General features: G+C 53.1%; 2 protein-coding genes across 5 annotated transcripts in view; one reads left to right on the top strand and one right to left on the bottom strand.

Moving 5' to 3' along the window:
- Positions 1-15,806, top strand: part of GRHL3 (grainyhead like transcription factor 3) — a 40,980-nt gene extending 25,174 nt beyond the window's left edge. For 3 of the 4 annotated variants that reach the window (XM_017886481.1, XM_017886482.1, XM_017886480.1), the window contains exons 8-16: positions 499-593; positions 2,949-3,107; positions 3,532-3,610; positions 3,730-3,863; positions 5,725-5,759; positions 7,146-7,234; positions 8,032-8,117; positions 10,586-10,650; positions 14,868-15,806. In XM_017886481.1, the coding sequence (XP_017741970.1) occupies positions 499-593; positions 2,949-3,107; positions 3,532-3,610; positions 3,730-3,863; positions 5,725-5,759; positions 7,146-7,234; positions 8,032-8,117; positions 10,586-10,650; positions 14,868-14,982 (857 nt within the window). In that variant the 3' untranslated portion in view covers positions 14,983-15,806. The remainder of the gene's footprint in view (positions 1-498; positions 594-2,948; positions 3,108-3,531; positions 3,611-3,729; positions 3,864-5,724; positions 5,760-7,145; positions 7,235-8,031; positions 8,118-10,585; positions 10,651-14,867) is intronic. The other variant, XM_017886483.1, reaches the window with a different exon arrangement.
- A 1,692-nt stretch (positions 15,807-17,498) lies between these two features.
- STPG1 (sperm tail PG-rich repeat containing 1) overlaps positions 17,499-19,369 on the bottom strand; it is a 64,621-nt gene continuing 62,750 nt past the window's right edge. The window contains exon 12 of the mRNA XM_017886454.1: positions 17,499-19,123. Within this exon, the coding sequence (XP_017741943.1) occupies positions 19,047-19,123 (77 nt within the window). The 3' untranslated portion in view covers positions 17,499-19,046. The remainder of the gene's footprint in view (positions 19,124-19,369) is intronic.

The following is a 19,369-nucleotide window of genomic DNA, read 5'->3' as shown; positions in this document are numbered from 1 at the left end:
GTGACCTTAGCCAAGTAACCAAACCTCTCTGAGCTTCGTTTTCCTCATATATAAACTGAATATTCAAAGCATAGTTGTGAGGATGAACTAAGGGCTTAGCGTGTTGTAAGTGCTGAAGGAATGATACTTGCTAACCCTACTACTTTTGCTATTGCTCTTACTACCCCTATTACTGTTGTTATTACCATACTGCTGCTGCTGCTTCATCTGGGAGAACTCCCAAATCACAGCCATGGTGAAAAGTACAACCTCCACCCCCAATATGATGAGCCTATTTGGCAAAGCTTGGGGTTCCCTCTGGGGCTTGGGGCAGATCCGCTTCTCAGGCTGGATCTGTTTTCCCATCTGTAATCCAGGGCACAGGAATCCCTTTTCCTCCCTGGATTGAAGTGTGGTTCTTGGGGGAGAGGATGTAGGCCCCTGCCAAGAGTGAGGCCCAGTCAAGTGGCCCCAGATCCCTTCCTTCCTAATTCTACTTCTGGTCTCCTGTGGTTTCAGCTGACTGCAAAGAAAACTTCAACACTGTGGAGCACATTGAGGAGGTGGCCTATAATGCACTGTCCTTTGTGTGGAACGTGAATGAAGAGGCCAAGGTCAGTGCTGAGGGCAGTGGCTGGGATGGGACTGGGCTGCCCGGAAGTCCCTATTCTGGAGGAGAGGTTTTCTTACACCTAGGAGAGTGGCATTTGCTCTGACGAGTGTACCCATGGAGGAGGCAGGACGTAGTATGGTGTGGAAGCTCAGGCTTTGGAGCCAGGCAGGCTGGGTCTGCATCCCACCTTTCCACCTGTTGGTCCAAAGTGTGACTTTGGGCCAGTGCCGTAGTCCCTCTGAGCCCCGGTTGTTTTGCCTATAAAATAGGAGTGGCATCATAGCACCAACTGGTAGGTTGTAGTGAGGAGCAGGTGAGATAAGTAACAGGTAGAGCATACACCTGGCCCAAAAGTGGCAGCTGTTGATATTACTCCAGTCCACCCATTTACTAGATGGGAAAACTGAGCCTTCTGCATGGTCACACAGCAAGCCACTGGGGGCACCCAGGTTTCCTGACTTCTTGGCCAGTGCAGAGTGTCACATGCAGGAGAAATGCGAAGGAGTCCGGTGAATGAGGGCTTGAATCCCAGTTATCTCACTTCTCTGAGCCCATAAAAATGAGAACAGTAACCTGCCTGCTAGGATTGGAGTGCAGACCCCACAAGATCATGCACGTCTACAAACCGGAGAGGCCTGAGAGACGGAGCCTCTGGTGATGTTTTCATGCCAGTAGTTAAGCCATGAAGATCCTTCCAGCTTTTAGTGCTTGAGCCCAGCCGCGGGCTTGCCGTGTGCTCATGGGCCTCGCAGTGTCTTAGTTTGCTGTTTAGAGAGCCGGCATGGTGGAGAGGCACTAGTGTGGGAGTCGGGAGCTGAGTACCTTTGGCCTGTCCCTTCTCTCCCTGGACCAGGCTTACCTCACTCACCAGGGTCAGGTCCAGCTCATCTCAGGGGCATTTCTGGCCTGGAGAGGCTGGGGAGCTAACTTCTGCCTCTCTGCCTGCCTCCAGGGATGGCCAAGCCGCCTGGAGAAGATGGAGGTACAGGAGCTCAGAAAACACAAAGGGAGCACAAAGGCAGGGATGATTATTATTCAGACAGGCACCGACTGGAGGAGGAGCTGGGGCCTCGGGTTCAGGGAGGTGGGAGTTTCATGGGAAGGGAGAAATGGGTTTCGGTGGGGATTTTCTCACAGCCTCTTAAGCCCCCAGGCTTGGGTCTTTCTCAGGTGCGAGCTGGGCGGGGGCTGCATGAGGGCAGAGCTGGCTGAGGGGAGGTATGTCTGGCATGTGCCTGGGGGCCTGGTCCGCACAGCCAGGGAAAGAAGGGGGTCTGCTCAGACACACCCCCCTACATCCTGTTTGGGTCAGGGTCATTTCCAAAGGAAATGTTCCAAAGACCAGGGGCCAGCCTGCGATGCAGGGGCTGGGGTTCCCATGGAGCCCCAGAGAAGGACAATCACCAGGTGATCTTGCCAGGGTTTGCCCAGCTGAGACCGACCCCAGGCGACCATCAATTGGGCATAGGCTTTGGGATGAGACTTCCAGCTGTCCCTCTCATGGCAATAGTCACAACATATCAAGCATACACCCCCCCGACAGCCTCACAAGATAGGTTTCATTATCCTCATTCTGCAGACAAGGAAACTGAGGCTCAGTGAGGTGAAAGGATTTGTCTGAAGCCACATATAGCTAGTGAGCAGCAGAGCAGAGCTTCCTGCGGCAGGTGTGGGCGGCCCCACCGCCCGGCTCACTTTGTGATGCCTCACACCTGACTCCCTGGGGGAACAGCAGCAATTATGGCCCTGCGCAGAGGTTCTATTTCCCCGACTGTAAGATGGGGTGACTAGGACGCTCCCTTGCTGTATGTGGGGTGGGATCAAATCAGCGGGAAGAACCTCTCACTAGAGGGTCCTGCTGTGGCTGGAGTGGGTGGCTGGGGTGGAGAGGGGCTATGTCTCTGGGCCAGCAGGAAAGTAGTCTCCCTGTGCTGGGGACAGGGGACTCAGCCCTTTTCCACCTCCTTGTCCTGAGTTGCAGAAAAATGAGGCTCTGGATCTTAAGCTCCTACAGGACGCTTGACACCTCTCCCCCGCCAGTCTCCACCCCTTGGGCTGCCCTTGGCAGTCTAGCAGAAACTGTACCAACAGAGGTGAAAAGCCTGGGCTGTGAGTCTGGGTTCAAACCCCTGCTGCACCACACACTGCCCGTGTCACCTCGGGCAAGTTGCCCCACCTCTCTGAGCATCAGCTCCCCATCTGTGAAAGAGGAGTGCTGATTTTGCCTTCTAGGGGCCCAGTGAGGCTTAAGGGTGAGCAGCAGGCACACAGAACGCTAGAAAAACAGGATCACTGTGGGACGGTGGGGCTGGGCACCTGGGCAGGCCACTTACCCAGCGGCCCCCTCTGTCTCCAGGTGTTCATCGGCGTAAACTGTCTGAGCACAGACTTTTCCTCACAAAAGGGGGTGAAGGGTGTCCCCCTGAACCTGCAGATTGACACCTATGACTGTGGCTCGGGCACTGAGCGCCTGGTGCACCGTGCTGTCTGCCAGATCAAGATCTTCTGTGACAAGGTGACTGGACCAGGCAGACCCTCTGCTGGGTCCCGGGGAGGTAGAAGGGCCAAGCCCTGACCCGTGCATCCTCCTAGCCTCTCTGGGTTGTCTGTCTCTCTCTGTTTTTCTATCCCTTCTCCTCCTTCTTCTCTGTCTCCTCCTCCACCCCCACTCCTCCATCTCTCTGTCTCTCTGAGTTTCTTCTTTTCTGTCTTCTGTCTGTCTGCCTCTCTCATGGTCTGTACTGACCTCAGGCAAGCAGGGCCAGGCCCCACTGGCTAGGCTGGGCCAGGTAAGTGCTGGTACCTTCCCATTTCCTGGTCTTGTTCTGGAAAAAAGAAGGACCAGAAGCCTGGCCCATATTTAAGATGCAAAGCAGCAGCTGTGAAAGTAGCTAGCCCCTCCCAGGCCCTTGGTGACCCTCTCTCCTTCTCCCCTGCAGGGAGCTGAGAGGAAAATGCGCGATGACGAGCGGAAGCAGTTCCGGAGGAAGGTCAAGTGCCCTGACTCCAGTAACAGTGGTCAGTGGGGATCCAGGGCCTGGGTGGGTTGGTCTGGCGTGAAGGGGAGAAGGAGACCAGAGGTGGGAGGGACCTGAGCGGAAGGACCTGGGGGCACATGGGCTTCCTTCTCCCATCAGGCGTCAAAGGCTGCCTGCTGTCGGGCTTCAGGGGCAATGAGACGACGTACCTTCGGCCAGAGACCGACCTGGAGACGCCACCTGTGCTGTTCATCCCCAACGTGCACTTCTCCAGTCTGCAGCGCTCTGGAGGGGTGAGGCCAGGGCTGGGGTCTCGGGGAGGGGTCAAGAGAGGGTCCTGGCTCCTGGGTGGGGCCTGCCTTAGCGCAGACCAGTGGGGAGCAGTCTGCCACTCAGCCGGTTTCAAGACCTTTATTGAATCACAGGGGTTTAAACATGTATTTATGGTCCTATAGCTTCAGTGACCTATTGTACTGAAGAGAAGAATGTTATGAAGAAACAGATTTCGTAACCATTAAAATGTTCGTGCTTAGGGCACACAAAGAGGAGGCTTCTGATATCTGACCCCAAATTTGACTGCAGCCACATGGAATTCTCATGGCAGTACTTGTGGTGCTCACTGTGTGCCAGGTGTGGCTCTGAGCGCTTCCCAGGCATCACCTTCCTTACCCTTCTCTACAGCCCTGTGAAGTCAATAATAATGTCTCCCTGGATCCGTGGGGTAGAAATGGAGGCACAGAGAAGTTAAGAAACCTCCTGAGATTGCATAGCTAGTGAGTGGCAGAACCAGGATCTGGACTGAGGCACCTGTTCAGAATCCACACCTTTCCCCACTAGCTGCTCCGCCTCTCAAGCAGCCGGGACTGAGCGCCTGGCAGCCAGGAGTGGGCTGGGTTCCCTGTTACAGCTGTCCTCCGAGAGATTGCATCTACCCCCTTTTACAGGCACGGTCCCACAGCAATTCAGTGGCAGGGTCAAGACCCCAGAGCCTGTCTCCCAGTGCCCTTCCTCTGGAGAGTCTGAGTACTTCCTTCCTTTAGGGGTACAGGTCCGCACTGTTTCCTCAGGAATATTTATACAAATGGACCTCGGTGTACAAGGCATGTTTAGTGTGTTGACTTAGGACAGTGAGGTAGACAGTGGCACTGAGAAGAGCAGCCAGTGCTGACAGCTTGGCACAGGCGCAGAGCACTGCCTGTGTCCCTCCTGTCTCTGCCGCCTTGGGAGCAGCACTGTGGCCCCACAGCACAGGCGGCTGTGTGAACCTGTTCTCTCTTGACTCTCCTCACTCTCTCACCAACTAGAGGCCCTGAGTAAGGAGATGACCACTTAGGGTGAAGGCCGCTGTGGCTAGGTTGACAGTCAACCTGTGGGGGATGAGGGCAGGCCAGTCTCCACACCTGTGAGCCTGGGAGAGGGGAAGCCCAGGGCAATAGCCAACAGAGAGCCTGAGTTTGAACCCCGACTCTGCCTCCTGCCGTGTGTGTCACCTCTAGAGGCTCTCTGCTCTCTCTAGGCCTCGGCTTCTTACCTCACAAGACTGGGTGATGCCTGCCCCAGACCGACAGTGCCAGGTACACTGTAGGGTCCAAGAAGAGGGCCTGTGGCCAGGCTTAGTGGCACACACCTGTAATCCCAGCTACTTGGGAGGCTGAGGTGGCAGGATTGCTTCAGCCCAGGAGGTCGAGGCTGCAGCCAGCTGTGATGGGGGACTGCACTCCAGCCTGGGAGACTTCCCTCCAGCAAAAAAAAAAAAAAAAAAAAAAAAAAAAAGCCTCTTCCCGTCGCCCCCTTGGCCCTCAGCTCCAACTGCCTAGAGACTGGCCACAGGACCATCTGCAACTCTCGGCCCTTCTGGGCATGCTGGGGCCCAGGTGGGGCTCAGGGCGGCTCTGCTCTGACAACACGGCTTTAGCACCTCCTGTGTGTTCATTGAGTCCCTGACCCGTCCAGCTTGGGCTGGGTGATTCCTTTCCACTCAACATCTCAGGTCACCTAAGGGCACTTGTCTGAGCAGAATGGGCTAGAAAGGCACTGTAACAGTATTCTCCCCACGTCCCACCAAAAATATTCCTCCCAGAGAGCCTCCAGCAGCCAGGGGCCCCTCTCATCTTCTTGTGTGTGATGGAAAATGTCTTTTTCGCTTCATTGCAGGCAGCCCCCTCGGCAGGACCCAGCAGTTCCAACAGGTATGGAGAGCAGCAACCACACGCCTCCCTCCACACCTGTGCCCCTCCACACTGTAATCTTCCACACCTGTGCTCCTTCCACACCCTGTGCCCCCTTTCCCACACCTGTGGGTCCCTCCACACCTGTGTGTCCCCTCCACACCTGTGCCCCCTCCACACCTGTATCCCCTCCACACCTGTGCCCCCTCCACACCTGTGCCCCCTCCACACCTGTGCCCTCTGTACCATGCCCATTGCCCCTAGCCTACTTTTCTCCCTGTTCCTTGTAAGCTAGGGCGTGGGGCCAGAGGAGGAAGCCACAAGCTTCCTACCCCAGCTCCCAAGCTAGATCCATGCTCCTTTCTCACTGAAACTGCCTGGGTTTTTATGGGTTTGTTTTATGTGAAAAGTTGGCGAATCTCTGGCGAGACACCAGCTTGTAAAAAAGGGAAAGGAAAAGAGTCTGTGGTGGTGCAGATTCAGAGAGAAGAGGGAAGCTGTGCTGGAGGCTTAGGGGATGAAAACCCTCCATCTCCTTCCCCAACACACACCCACTGGGGGGCCTAGCTGGGGCCTAGGAAAAAGGCCTTCGTGTCCTTCCTTCTGTCAGCCACAGCCTTAGTGCCCTGAGCAGTCCCTTCGCCTCTCTGAGCCTCAGCCTACACATTTGTCAGATGAGGAAAACAGCCTTGAGAGGGTGAGGAGGGTGGCATGGATATGGAATCTTCGTAAGTGGGAAAGCGCTTTATGAAGATCATTTGTTATAATCAGTTTCTTCCCTATGAACAAAATGTGCTTTTCAGATGGTGCTTTCACCCCAAATTGTGTCACTTGTCACCTCACAACAGCCTAAGAGTTAGGCAAGCAGGGTTATTGCCCTATTTTATGGATGAGGAAACTGAGGCTCAGAGAAGTGAAGTGCCTTCTAGTCACATAGCTGTTAAGTCACGGCAGCAGGACTGGAACCCAAGTCTGTCTTATTCCAAAGCCCACAGTCCTTCCATCCCCACTGCCTCACATCTGACCTGATTTCTTTTAAAAAGGAATGGTGATGATGATGATGAGTCCACATTTATTGAGGCCCTACTGTGCATCGCAGTGTTCTAAGAGCAGTGTGCATGGTCTCCTGTGGCCTCACACCACTCTATGAGGTATTGCTATCATTGCTTTCTCATCACCCCATTTTATAGATGCACCCAGGTCACACAGCTGGTGTGTGGCAGGGCTGGGATTTGAACCCAGGCAGTCCAACTCCAGACCTGCTGCTTTATCCCCACTGTCCCTCTGCTTTGCATCCACCCTTGTGTTTTCTTCCCCATTTCTAGGGCCCCTGGAGGCCCAGCAGGGTCTTTCAGCCTCTAGGGGCCCCCGAGTTCCTCACAAGCTCCCCCACTACCATCCCCACAGGCTGCCTCTGAAGCGTAGCTGCTCACCCTTCGCTGAGGAGTTTGAGCCTCTGCCCTCCAAGCAGGCCAAGGAAGACGACCTTCAGAGAGGTGACCACCCGCCCTCCACATTTACTCACTGAGCCCACCCCAGCTCCCCGTCCCTCATGGCGTCCTGGAGAGGGCACGAGGAGCTGCCTTACCCCTTGGAGCTAGGTTTAGGTCAAGACTTGGGGGTGGGGGTAAGGAGGGCACCTCAGGCCTCTTGGAGAGACCACCACAGGACTGGTGGCTTCTGTCTCCTGAACTCGTGTGGACATGGGCACCCTGGGCAGCTGGCATAGTCAACAGGCTCAGTATGCTGGGCGAGTCCCCTCCCCACTTTTCTAATGGGGAGTGGGAGAAGGGTGGGGTTTTGATGTCTGGCTTTCTGGCTTTGACACTCTAAATCTGTGACTTCTCGGGGTGGGGAACAAGCCCAAACCTCTGAGGGCTGTCGCTGACCATCAGAAAGAACCAACTGGCAGCTAAGCTCAGAAGCTTCCAGCAGCCATGAATCGAGCTATGCGTGGCACCTCATGTTTCCAGACACCGCCATCCATTCCCACAATGGCTCTCTGAAACAGCAGACAGAGCCTGCATTTTACAAACACATAAAATGAGGCTCCGTGATGTTAAAATCACGTTTGCAAGGTCACCTGGCTGGCAGGTAGGAGAGCAGCGGTTCAGACACCCTCACATCAGCATAGCTTAAGAAGATACGTGGGAATCTGCAGATCTGGCCGAAGGGCCTCCCAGCTGGGCACAGCCCCTCAGCAGAAGTCAGTCTTCAAGTAACGTTTTCAGATTCCCCAGGCCCTGCTCACATTCTCTTCCTTGCACTCGTCAAGCTGCCCCTTTCTTTTCAGTTCTGTTGTACGTGCGGAGGGAGACTGAGGAGGTGTTTGACGCCCTCATGTTGAAGACCCCAGACCTGAAGGGGCTGAGGAATGCGGTAAGCTGCCTGTGGACCCTGCCCACCATGGCAGACCCCCTCTAGGCTCCTGTCCCCACTCCTCACCATGCAGTTCTGATTTCCCACAGGAGGGAACCTTGGCTTGCCGGTGGCCTACCCGTCCCACCCTGTTCAGGGGGCCTGAGGGGCCCTGCCGGTGGGGGTGTGCCTCCGCGATGTTATCTCCCAGTCAGAACCCTGACTGCACCCTGGGAATCGCACACACCATAAATCCTCCTTAATCTGATGCCTGCTGCCTGACAGGCCAGGGTTTTTGTTGGCTTTGTAAACCTGTTTCTGTTTTAATGGGAATGGAACCCAAAAAGGCCAGACCCCAGAGATGCCGCCTTTCTTTCCCAGGGGCCTCATTCCGCCTGCTTGTGGTTGGCTGGGGCCACTGGCTGGGGTGGCTGAAGGCAATGTCTGTGCAAGGAGACCTTCCCCAGCCCCCTAAACCACCAGAGAGTGGGCAAAACAGCCCAGTCATGAATAAAACCCATAGCCAGCTTTGTGGCTCCACCAAAAACTAAGCAAACAGCCTCCACCAGGGCCAGCTGTGCCTGAAGGTAGAACCACTCAGAAAAGCCAGATGGTGTCAAGATTTCAGGCTGGCAGAGTAAAAATGGCATCAAATAGTAACACTAGCTGACCTTTATTGAAGGCCCACTATGTGCCAGGCAGTTGGTCAGACATGCTGCCTGTGCTGGCTCATCATGTGCCCTTAACAACCCTGAAAAGTGGGTACTATTCGTATCTCCTCATTTCCTGAGAATACAGCCTCCGAGAGGTCGGGTGACTTGCCAGGGTTCCTCAGCTCCAGGTGACAGAGCCGGGATGCCAGCCCAGGCTCTCCTCACACTGCTCGGCTGCGTGCTCTTTACGCATCATCAGCCCTGCTTGGCATCAGCCCCAGGAAGTTGGGCTCACAAAGACCATTAATGTCACCTAAATATAGACTCAGAGGCTTTGGACAATAACCTTAAAGGGTCAGCTCCCCATCTAGTGCCTGCGCTCCCTCTCTCCAGCAGCGCCTCCAAGCTGGTGCCCACTTCTGACCTGTGTACTTCTAGGAATGGAGAGTTCACTACCTAGGGGCAGCCATGGTGTCTTTGTCCAATTTGTGGTGAGACAGTTCCTGAGTTCTTCCTTAGATTGACTTGAGATCTTCTTCCTGGTAGCTTTCAGTCACATCATCATGAAAAGAAATAGTAGTCTAAGAACTTTTCTTGCCAGGAGGAATCTCTGTTAGGGCAGAGAATAACTGAGAAGTTGAACCCGATCCTTTTTCTAAAATGCCAGAGAGGATGACCTCTACCTGAAACCCAGGACCTGAGGTTTGCTGCAGCCTCTAGGCAGCTGGTACTAATCAACACCGATGTCTTACAGAGCTGTTACCCTGGCACAGGCACTGGGCTGAGCCCTTTACGTATTTGTCTCAATTCATGTGCAGAACTACCCTGTGTATACATTCTATTACTATGCCCATTTTACAAGTGAGGAAACTGAGGCTCAGAGAAGTAACAGTGACCTGTCCAAAGTTCTGCATGTTCAGGTGGCTCAGCTGGGACCAGATTGGATCTGCCTGCCCCAGAGGAAACTTCAGAAGCTCTGGGGAGACAGCCTGATGCTGGCTGTGTCATCTCAGGCAGGTCACTCAACAAGCCTCTGACCCACAGACTCCTCATGCAGGGAACTAAGTTCCAGCATTTTCGGATGTGATGGAGTCAGTTAACCTGGGGTCTAGGCCTTGGGCGCGTGGCTTATCCTGTTCGAGCTCCACATGCTCGCCCATCAAATGGGGTTAATAATTCCAGCCTAGATGGGGGAGATGTCTGGGCTTTCCCCTGTCACAGCAGAGCAAGAAGCATCCTCATTGCTCTGCTTCTAAAAAAAAAAAAACGACACTGACCGCTTATTCAGGTCTCAGTACATGCCAGGAGCTGTCCTAAGTGTTTAATGTGGATCAATCCACTTAATTCTTCCAGCAACCCTCTGAGGTGGGCACTGTTTCTGTGTCCACAGGTAGCTGGCACGAGGCCAGCCAGCTGGTACCTGGGTGCACCCGCAGCACTAGGACAGTTTCAATGTCTGATGGGCGAGTTCAGGGCAGTGATAGATGCTCTTCAGGCTATTTTTCAGCCACTAAAAATGCTGCTTGACAACTGTTCGTTGTGATATAGGAAGGCTTATAATAGGATGATAAGTAAAAAGATATATAAAACCAGGTGGAGCCTAGAAACATTTATACACATAACTGTACACATGACCAAAAGATGGGAAGATGCACACTCAGTGTCTGTCTCTGAGAAACAGGATTATAGATGGTTGTAATTTTCTTCTTCATATTTGTCCACAATATGCATATATTTTACTTCTATAATCAGGAAGTAAAAAAAGTGATGGCATAAAAGACTTGTCTACATCTAGCGTGGGCAGCAGGCAATGAATCACCTGTCTTTTCCTTCCAGATCTCTGAGAAGTATGGGTTCCCTGAAGAGAACATTTACAAAGTCTACAAGAAATGCAAGCGAGGGTGAGTGCCTAGTTCACCCTCCCCCAGCTGGTTGCTCAGTGCTGAGCAGTGTTTGTACTTGGCCTTTGTGGAGGGGCTGAGGGGCTGTGGAGTTGGGGTGGACAGCCCCTCAGCCAGGCCAGGGCCACTGGTCACCTCTCCATCTGCAGAGACAAGACATGGGTCACAATTGGGAAGGATGGGAGTGGGAGACAAGTGGAAGGGTCTTTACATATGATCTCCTGTGTGGGGTGGAGGGAGAGTGGAGGGTCATGTGTCAGAAGACCCAGGTTCAAGGCCACTGGGAAATCAAGCCATTTGATTATAATGATTGTAGTGACCACCATCCACTTGACCACTCACTATGTGTCAGACACCAGGCTGAACACACCCCACTTAACCCTCACAGCCACACTAAGAGTCCTCATTTGACAGATAAGGAAACTGAGGCTCAGAGGTAATAAGCAGTGTTCAGGGGCAGGAGAAGTAGATCAAAGGCATGAGGTAGGCAGGCCCAACAAAGTTGCTACTAACAGAGCCGTAGGCAGGAAGGGAGTGGCTGGCGATGAGTCTGGAAAAGGAATTGTGATTGGGAATCATTTTGAGGGAATCCAGCCAGGGATGCTCCACAGACCTCTTCCACCTTTGCTAGCCAGACTAGGCCAGGAGTAAAGCTGTACCCTCTAGGGGCAGGCAGTGCCTGGCTGCCTACCATGGGCTCCTGAGGACCACAGTACCTTTGTTGTCTGCTCAGAAGATCCCTTGGGAAAGGGAGGTAGGGTCACATGGTAACTCTCCTCCAGACATCTGTCCCCTGGTCAGAGTCAGTGAGCCTGGCCTCTGCAGCCCTTCCTGAGTAGGTGACTTCACCAGCCTGGCATAGGGCCCCCAGACAGTGAGGAATTGTCACTGCTATTGCCAGCCCAGAGGCCCCAGAACCAGAGCCCTGGGAAATGCACTCCCAGCCCCTCTGCGCACAGCTCCAATCTGATCCTCTTGCTGTGGATAGTCTAACTCCAGCGACATTTGCTAGTAGCACCTTGGAGGTGCTCAGCCGCTTGCCCTGTGGCTATTGCATGTGGATCTTCCGTTTTAGAAGACTTTGCAAAGTGAGGCAGGTTTTATACTCAAGCTGAGTCCCCATCTCATCAGGCCTAGGGGCCTGGCCGCCTTCCTCACAGGCCCAGCCCTGCCTTCCTTCCTCCTCCTTGGTTCCTACCTAGCCTTCCATAGAAGGCTGAGCGTGGGGCAAGGTGTCCATCCCTGCAGCCCCTGGGAAGGGTTTTTTTTTTGCTTTTAGTTGCATACATGTCTAGTTTTTTGTGTGTCTTTTTTTCCAAGTTTCGGTTTCCAACTGAGTCTCACATGCTCTGTAGAGTGAAATCCACTTCATGGCGAAGGGCAGGCTCTGCTTTGCCCAGACAAGCCCAGCTGCACTCTCCCTTCAGCACCGGTGCCCACGCCCCCTGGCTCCAGCCCCACCTGTGGCAGGCCTCCCTTACCAATCCCACTCCAGGCCGGGCTGTGTGATTGCGTGGGGGGGTAGGAGGGTGGGGTGTGCATACAAGAATGTTCCCCAGCCCCACTAACTGAGTTGCCAGAGGCTTCCTCTTAAGCCCCAGTCAGCTATTGAAATCATAATTCTAAAACTTCCCATTTATGGGGCACTTCCTACATACCAGGCACTGGGCTGCGTCCCTCCCGAGCATCACTCACGGACCCTTTGAGCTGGGTATGCTTATCTCCGTTTGTACGTATGGGGAAGCTGAGGTCTGCAGTAGTTACAAGGTCGTGAGTTAGGAACTGGCAGAAGCATCCCTGACGTCTAAAGCCTGTACAGGCATCCACTCTGTTATCCTGCCTCCTGCTTGTTCCTCTAACCGCTAAGCAATGTGCAAATAAAGGATGCAGCCAGGCTGGCCAGTTTATTTGTCCAGCACCATAGCCCAGGGCATCACTCAACAGCCCTTCAGAGGCACCCCACACACCCCCACGGCCATGAAAACCTCAGCCCCAGGACTGTCTGAAATGTCTGAATGACAGTGTTCCCCAAAATACCTCTTAGGAGAGGAGAGTCCAGGCTCATCTTCTGCCTCCCTCCAAGTCCTCATGTGAGAAACAGGAAATTCTGATCAAAGGCCTGGTTTATTTTCATGAAACCCTCCCGAAAGTCCTCTGGAAGAAGGTGGATAGAATCAGCTTTGCAGGCACCACAAAGTGCTGGAAAGATGAACAAATACATTGTTTTTGCTGGCAGCTGGCCAGGGGTTTAATGTGACCCAGGACTGAAGACAGCTAGAAGGTGGAGAATAACAAGAGGCCCCCATTTGCTGACAGTGGTTCTGCCTCTCAGGGGCCTGTTGTCACTGACTTATGAGAGGAGGGGTCTGTGAGCCCATCTGGAAACCCTCTTGTGCAGGTGTGAGCAGGTGTAGCTTGGCAGGTGTGAGTTCAGGGTGCTGGGAGGCTCTGCTGGGGAGTGGGAGGGATCCAGCCTTCCAGCTGGTGCACATCAGGTACTTCACAGTGCCTGGCACCTAGAAGCACCCAATAAATGGCAAGCAAAACCACCCTGATTTTGACAAAGCGCCCTCCCCTCTGCCCAGTTCTGGTCTCCCCTGGTCTGTTTCCGACCTCCAGTGCCCAAAGAGCCCTCTGTGAAACGAAGGAACTCCAGGCAGGACCCAAGAAAGGGGAGCCTGTGATTACACACTGGCAGTCAGCACTCAAACCACTGAGAGCACAAGCCTGGATCTCCTTCCTGAAAGTGGCAGGGAGAGAAAACTGGATGTGAGCCATGCCTTCGGGTCGGGGGTCCTTGTGCCTGCTGCTCCTTCACCACTTCAAAGAACTCTCCCATAGCCCTGGATTTTGCCCTCCTTCTATCCACTGCTTCCGAACTTGTACTTATGGGGCTTTGTTTTCTTCTAACAATGATACAGTAGAAAGAGACAAAGGTTCAAATCCCAGTCCTGCCATCTAGGAAATGTGTGACCTTAGACAAATAACTATTTCTTTGAACCTCAGCTTCCCCATCTATGAACTGGGGTAATATAAGGATTCATCCTCCCAGTCCCTACTAGATTCAAAACTCCTGGAAGGCAGGAACTAGGTCTAATTCATCTCCATATGGTCCTTGTTTTTGAGCAAGGCCCTGCACATGGAAAGGCCTCAGTGAATATAGGGGATGAATGGGAAGATGAAGGCCAGGTGGGCAGGTGGATGGAGGATGGTGGACGGGTGAGTGTGTGGGTAGATGGTGCATGAGTGGGTGGATGGGTGAATAGATGCCAGATAGGTGTGTGTGGGTGCGTAGTAGAGGGTAGATGGGGATGTGAGTGGGTGGGTGCATGGTAGATGGAGGTGTGTATGGGTGGGTAGATGGTGGGTGGGGGTGTGGTTGGGTGGGTGGATGATGGATGGGGGCTATATGTGAATGGATGGTGGATGGTGAATGTGTGGGTGGATATAGCCAACTCCATTACATGCTCAGAAGACAGCAGGGAAGGGGCAAAGAGAAGATTGATGTGATCAGCTCAAGTCACATCTTGGTGGGTCCTTCATCAGGAGCAGCTCCTAGGGGGCTGCTTTTTGGCATAAACAATGGCTCTGACTCCCTGCAGGGGCCCACAGCCATGAAGGTTCTGTCTCTCTCAGGTTGACCCAGGTCTTTCCCTGGAGAATATGGGGAGAGAGTGGGCCTAGCCCCTCAAGTCTATGGGACAATCCTCCTTTGATTTCAGCTTCCTGGGAATGGAACTGGGAGGGGCTTGTGTGGCAGCTGCCTCAGGCTCAGGCAGGCATGCCTGAGTGACACATCCAGGCCTCTTGTTGAACCCAAACCACCACCCCTCCTGGACTTGAACTCACACTTCATGTCTGTGTCCTCAATATGGTGACTAAGGGAGCACTGCATCTCCCCCAGATCTATATACTAGTTGCTTGAGTGTCCATCCTCGGGTGCACCAGGACAGAGGCAATCCGGCGCAGTAGCTGTGAGCGTGGGGGCCAGCAGGCCTGGGTTGAGTTGTGGCTCGGCCACTGGGCATTGTGCAGTAAAGGAGACTGTGACTCCCCAACCTTGCGGGGTGGTTGTGAGGATCAGAGGGAAAGTTTGTGAGGTGCCTAAAATGTGGCAGGTACCCACTGGGTATGACCCGTCACTCATCCTGGTCACTCAGAAGGCCTGAAAACAGGGCGCCTGCTGTGTTCCAACCACATCCCCTCTTCCCTTCCAGAATCTTAGTCAACATGGACAACAACATCATTCAGCATTACAGCAACCATGTCGCCTTCCTGCTGGACATGGGGGAGCTGGATGGCAAAATTCAGATCATCCTTAAGGAGCTGTAAGGCCTCTTGAGCATCCAAACCCTCGTGACCTGCAAGGGGCCAGCAGGGACGTGGCCCCATGCCACACACAACCTCTCCACATGCCTCAGCGCTGTTACTTGAATGCCTTCCCTGAGGGAAGAGGCCCTTGAGTCACAGACCCATAGACGTCAGGGCCAGGGAGAGACCTGGGGGATTCCCTGGCCTGAATCCCCATGGCATGCTTGAATCTGCTCCCTGAACTTCCTGCCAGTGCCTCCCGTAGCCCAAAACAATGTCACCGTGGTTACCACCTACCCAGAAGACTGATCCCTCCTCCCAAGACCCTTGTCTGCAGTGGCGCTCCTGCAGGCTGCCCGTTAAGATGGTGGCGGCACACGCTCCCTCCCGCAGCATCACGCCAGCTGGTGCGGCTCCCACTCTCCGTCTTCAACTTCAGACAAAGGATTTCTCACCCTTTGGTCAGTTAACTTGAAAACTCTTGATTTTCAGTGCAAATGACTTAAAAGACACTATAGTGGAGTCTCTTTCTCAGACTTCCTCAACGCAAGATGTAAATAGCACCAACGATTGACTGGAACAAAGTGACTGCTGTGTAAAACTACTGCCTTGCCACTTACTGTTGTATACATTTCTTATTTACGATTTTCATTTATGTTATATATATATATAAATATATTGTACATATATGCAACATTTTATATTTTCATGGATATGTTTTATCATTTCAAAAAATGTGTATTTCACATTTCTTGGGCTTTTTTTTAGCTGTTATTCAGTGATGCATTTTGTATACTCACGTGGTATTTAGTAATAAAAATCTACCTATGTATTACGTCACATTACTTCACATGCTGCACTCGTTCCTTTTGGGAGAGTCTGTTGGGAAGAGAGGGCCACAGTGGTTGGGGTCTTGCTCCTCTTTCTCCCTTCGCTCTGGCTCTGTGCTGAGAGCGGGTTGGCTTGGACTTGAAGGATGCTGGGACGTGCAGGGCACCAGTGGAGCAGAGGTGCCGCCTCTGGAAGGCAGCAGATTCCTGATGCCCAGATGTTTGTCTTTGAATGTTACAACCTCAGGATCATTGACTCTGAAGAGAAAGTCCTGGGAAGGGTGCAGAATGAGCTTGAAGAGGACCTCACAGCTGGGGCCAGCAGGCAGCACCCAAGGCTGGGAGCCACATGACCTGAGTCTTGTGCCAGCTCTGCCCCTATTCTCTAGGCCAAGCCACTTTCCCCAGAGCCAGCTCCTACAGCTCACAGAAGCAATCGCACACGTCTTCCCAACTCTGCAGCAGTGTGGTCATGTTGGCACACTGAAGTCAGCCATGGTGACAGTCAGAGATTGACAAATGCTACAAGTCAAGGCCTTTATTTTCCTTAGAGAACAAATCACAGATTCAGGCTTGCTTTCTTTTCATTTATCTTTTTTTTTTTTTTTTTCTTGAGATGGAGCCTCACTCTGTCACCCAGGCTGGAGTGCAGTGGCGTGATCTTCGCTCACTGCAACCTCCGCCTCCTGGGTTCAAGCGATTCTCTTGCCTCAGCTTCCCGAGTAGATGGGACTACAGGTGCCCACCACCACGCTTGGCTAATTTTTGTATTTTTAGTAGAGACAGGGTTTCACCATATTGGCCAGGCTGGTCTCGAACTCCTAACCTTGTAATCCACCCGCCTTGGCCTCCCAAAGTGCTGGGATTACAGGCATGAGCCACCGTGAACGGCCAGTTTTTGTCTCTTAGTTCAATTCCTTCATTGCCTCATTTAGCTTTTTTTTTTTTTTTTTTTTTTTTTTGAGGCGGAGTCTCGCTCTGTCGCCCGGGCTGGAGTACTGTGGCCGGATCTCAGCTCACTGCAAGCTCTGCCTCCCGGGTTCACGCCATTCTCCTGCCTCAGCCTCCCGAGTAGCTGGGACTACAGGCGCCCACCACCTCGCCCGGCTAGTTTTTGTATTTTTTAGTAGAGACGGGGTTTCACCGTGTTCGCCAGGATGGTCTCGATCTCCTGACCTCGTGATCCGCCCGTCTCAGCCTCCCAAAGTGCTGGGATTACAGGCTTGAGCCACCGTGCCCGGCTCATTTAGCTTTTTTAAGCTGCCAAGTTGAAGTGTGTCTTTCTTCCTTTGGGAGAGCAGACTTTCCAGCCACTGCTACCTGTAGCCCTCAGTTTCTCTGGCTATGAAGTGCAGGACATGATCTCCGTTGTTTGTTTGTAATTATCATCTTCAGAGCCTCAGGACTCACCGGTGGGTCTCCAAGGTCACTACAAAGTGAGGAAGGGGCTGCAGCAGGCCCTGTGTATCACCCCCCCAACTCCATCACCGTAGCTCTGCTTCTCCCCATTTAAATATTAGGATTTCTTGTAAACATTTGTCTGAATAAAACTTTTTTTAAAAGAAGTGTGAAAACCATGATGCCTATAAGAAACTTCCAGCACTGACAGAGTCTGTGGTCCTAATTCCCAAGCCCCTACCTAGAGTCAAGGCTACGGGCAGGTGAGTCTCTAGCCTAAGGCACAAAAATTAAGGGGTGCCCAAAAGCTCAATAATCAAGATAAATAAGTTTAATGCAATATTTTAAAATTAAGGCAAAAAAAAAAAAAAAAAGCATGGTGAACAAAACATCACAGTTTTAAAGACAGGATTTGTATTACTGATGTTTCCTTTTGCCTCGGGTTCCCATCAGGCTTGCCTGCCACTGTGGGAGGGACCCAGTGGGGCACCCAGAGTTGCTCTGCCCAGGCCAGGCCTCACTGTGGCTGTGGCGCCCCCGTGATGTCAGAATGAGGTGATGCGTGGAGGTTAAATGACAGAGGAGTGTGGAACCACAGCCACGCTGTAGGTGCTCCGTGTGTATAAAGTCCCCACCTCCTGTCCTCCTTCCCAGCTCCCCTCCCAGAGCCAGTCAGGAAGCTGGAAGGTGTCGCTGCTCAACCTTCACCTATCACTGGAATCACCTGGGTGGCTTTTACCCCCTCCTGCTTCCCCACTGCCCAGACCCCACCCTGGAGGAGTTAAATCAGCATTTGTGGGTAGGCCCCAGGCCTCAGTACTTTAATTTAAAGTGCCCGGGTGGTTACAGTGTACAGTCAAGGCTGAGAACCACTTCTCTGGAGAGACCACAGACGTACAGGCCTTGGAGCCTTTGTAACCTCTCAGTATCTGGCGGGGTGAATGCAGAGAGAGACTTACAGCGTCAGTCATAGTCTGCTGGGAGATGAGGGAAGGAACCTGGCAGCTCCCCGCCCACCACGCACCTGTGCAGCCTCCACCAAAACCACCAGGGCACATATCTTTTTCCCTCCACATAGAGACAAAGGCTATCAGGCCTAGACAGGCCATGTGGACTCCATGGAGGGGCCTGTAAGCCTTGAGAAAATTCAGTCCCGCTGGCAAAGGAAGTCAGGGAAAAGCACAGCCCCTGGGCCCGGCCACTGACATTCCAAGATGACCTCCCACTCCAAAGAAGAAAAAGGTCTAAAAGGAGTAAAGAGAGGCCTTTCCAAACAGGTGGTCACTTTAGAAAGAAAGCTGTGGACTGGTGGAAAAAGCATCACCTGCCTGCAGGTAGCTTTCGCCCAGTAGACGTACCATGAGTGAGTGAGTGAGTGAGGTCAGAAAGGGACAAATGAGAAAGGCAGGAGTGAGGGAATGAATGAATGCGTAAATGAATGAAGGAATGACACAGGGAAGGGTGGGGCTTCCAGGCTTGGCCACCTTCAGGGTGGACTGCTCCTCCTTGAAGTCTGCACCTCAGGAGTCCCTTCAGTCTGTGGCAGGGAGTCGTCCTGGAAGCCAGCCTGGATGGGTGCGTGGGGAGGCAGCCAGGGGGCTCTGTTCACTCCTCCCTTCTGCTCAGGAACCCACTGGAGTCCGTGGGGCTGGGAGGCAGTCTCCAGGGAGCAATGTCTCCAGCTCGAGACAAAGGCAATGGCAGCAGTCCGGCTAGCACGCCAGGCCAGAGTGGTAGAGCCAGCCCCCAAGTTGTCAGCTGCCACGCACATGGTCAGTCGCCTCCTGAGGAATGTCCTGGGGAAGCTGGGCGGGACGGGCTGATGGCCGGGGTTCTCCTTGACCTTGTGTGACATCCCTACAGCACCGGGATCCATTTCTTGTCCTCGTTGTAGAGGAAGGACTGCTTTCCTGGGAGCTCTGGCTTGTACGTGGCTGTGAGGGGAGAGAGAGGAGGAGGCATTAAGAGAGAAAAGGCCCATTGCTGCAGTCTCTGGCATTCTACCTCAGAGCTGGAAAGGCCTGGGGACCCCTGTGCCAGCCCCTGTATATTACACGTGGGGAGACAGAGTGGAAGGAACTGGCCCGAGGTTATCTGGCTCTTAACCGGCCCAGGCAGGAGTCAAACTCTGGCTTCCTGCCTTCTTTAATTTTTTTTTTTTTTTTTTTTTTTTTTTTTTT

Source organism: Rhinopithecus bieti, unplaced genomic scaffold, assembly GCF_001698545.2.
Source record: "Rhinopithecus bieti isolate Rb0 unplaced genomic scaffold, ASM169854v2 scaffold_14826, whole genome shotgun sequence".
NCBI classification, from domain to species: domain Eukaryota; kingdom Metazoa; phylum Chordata; class Mammalia; order Primates; family Cercopithecidae; genus Rhinopithecus; species Rhinopithecus bieti.
The sequence above is the reverse complement of the archived record's forward strand: the minus strand, read 5'-3'. Positions and strand labels throughout refer to the sequence as shown.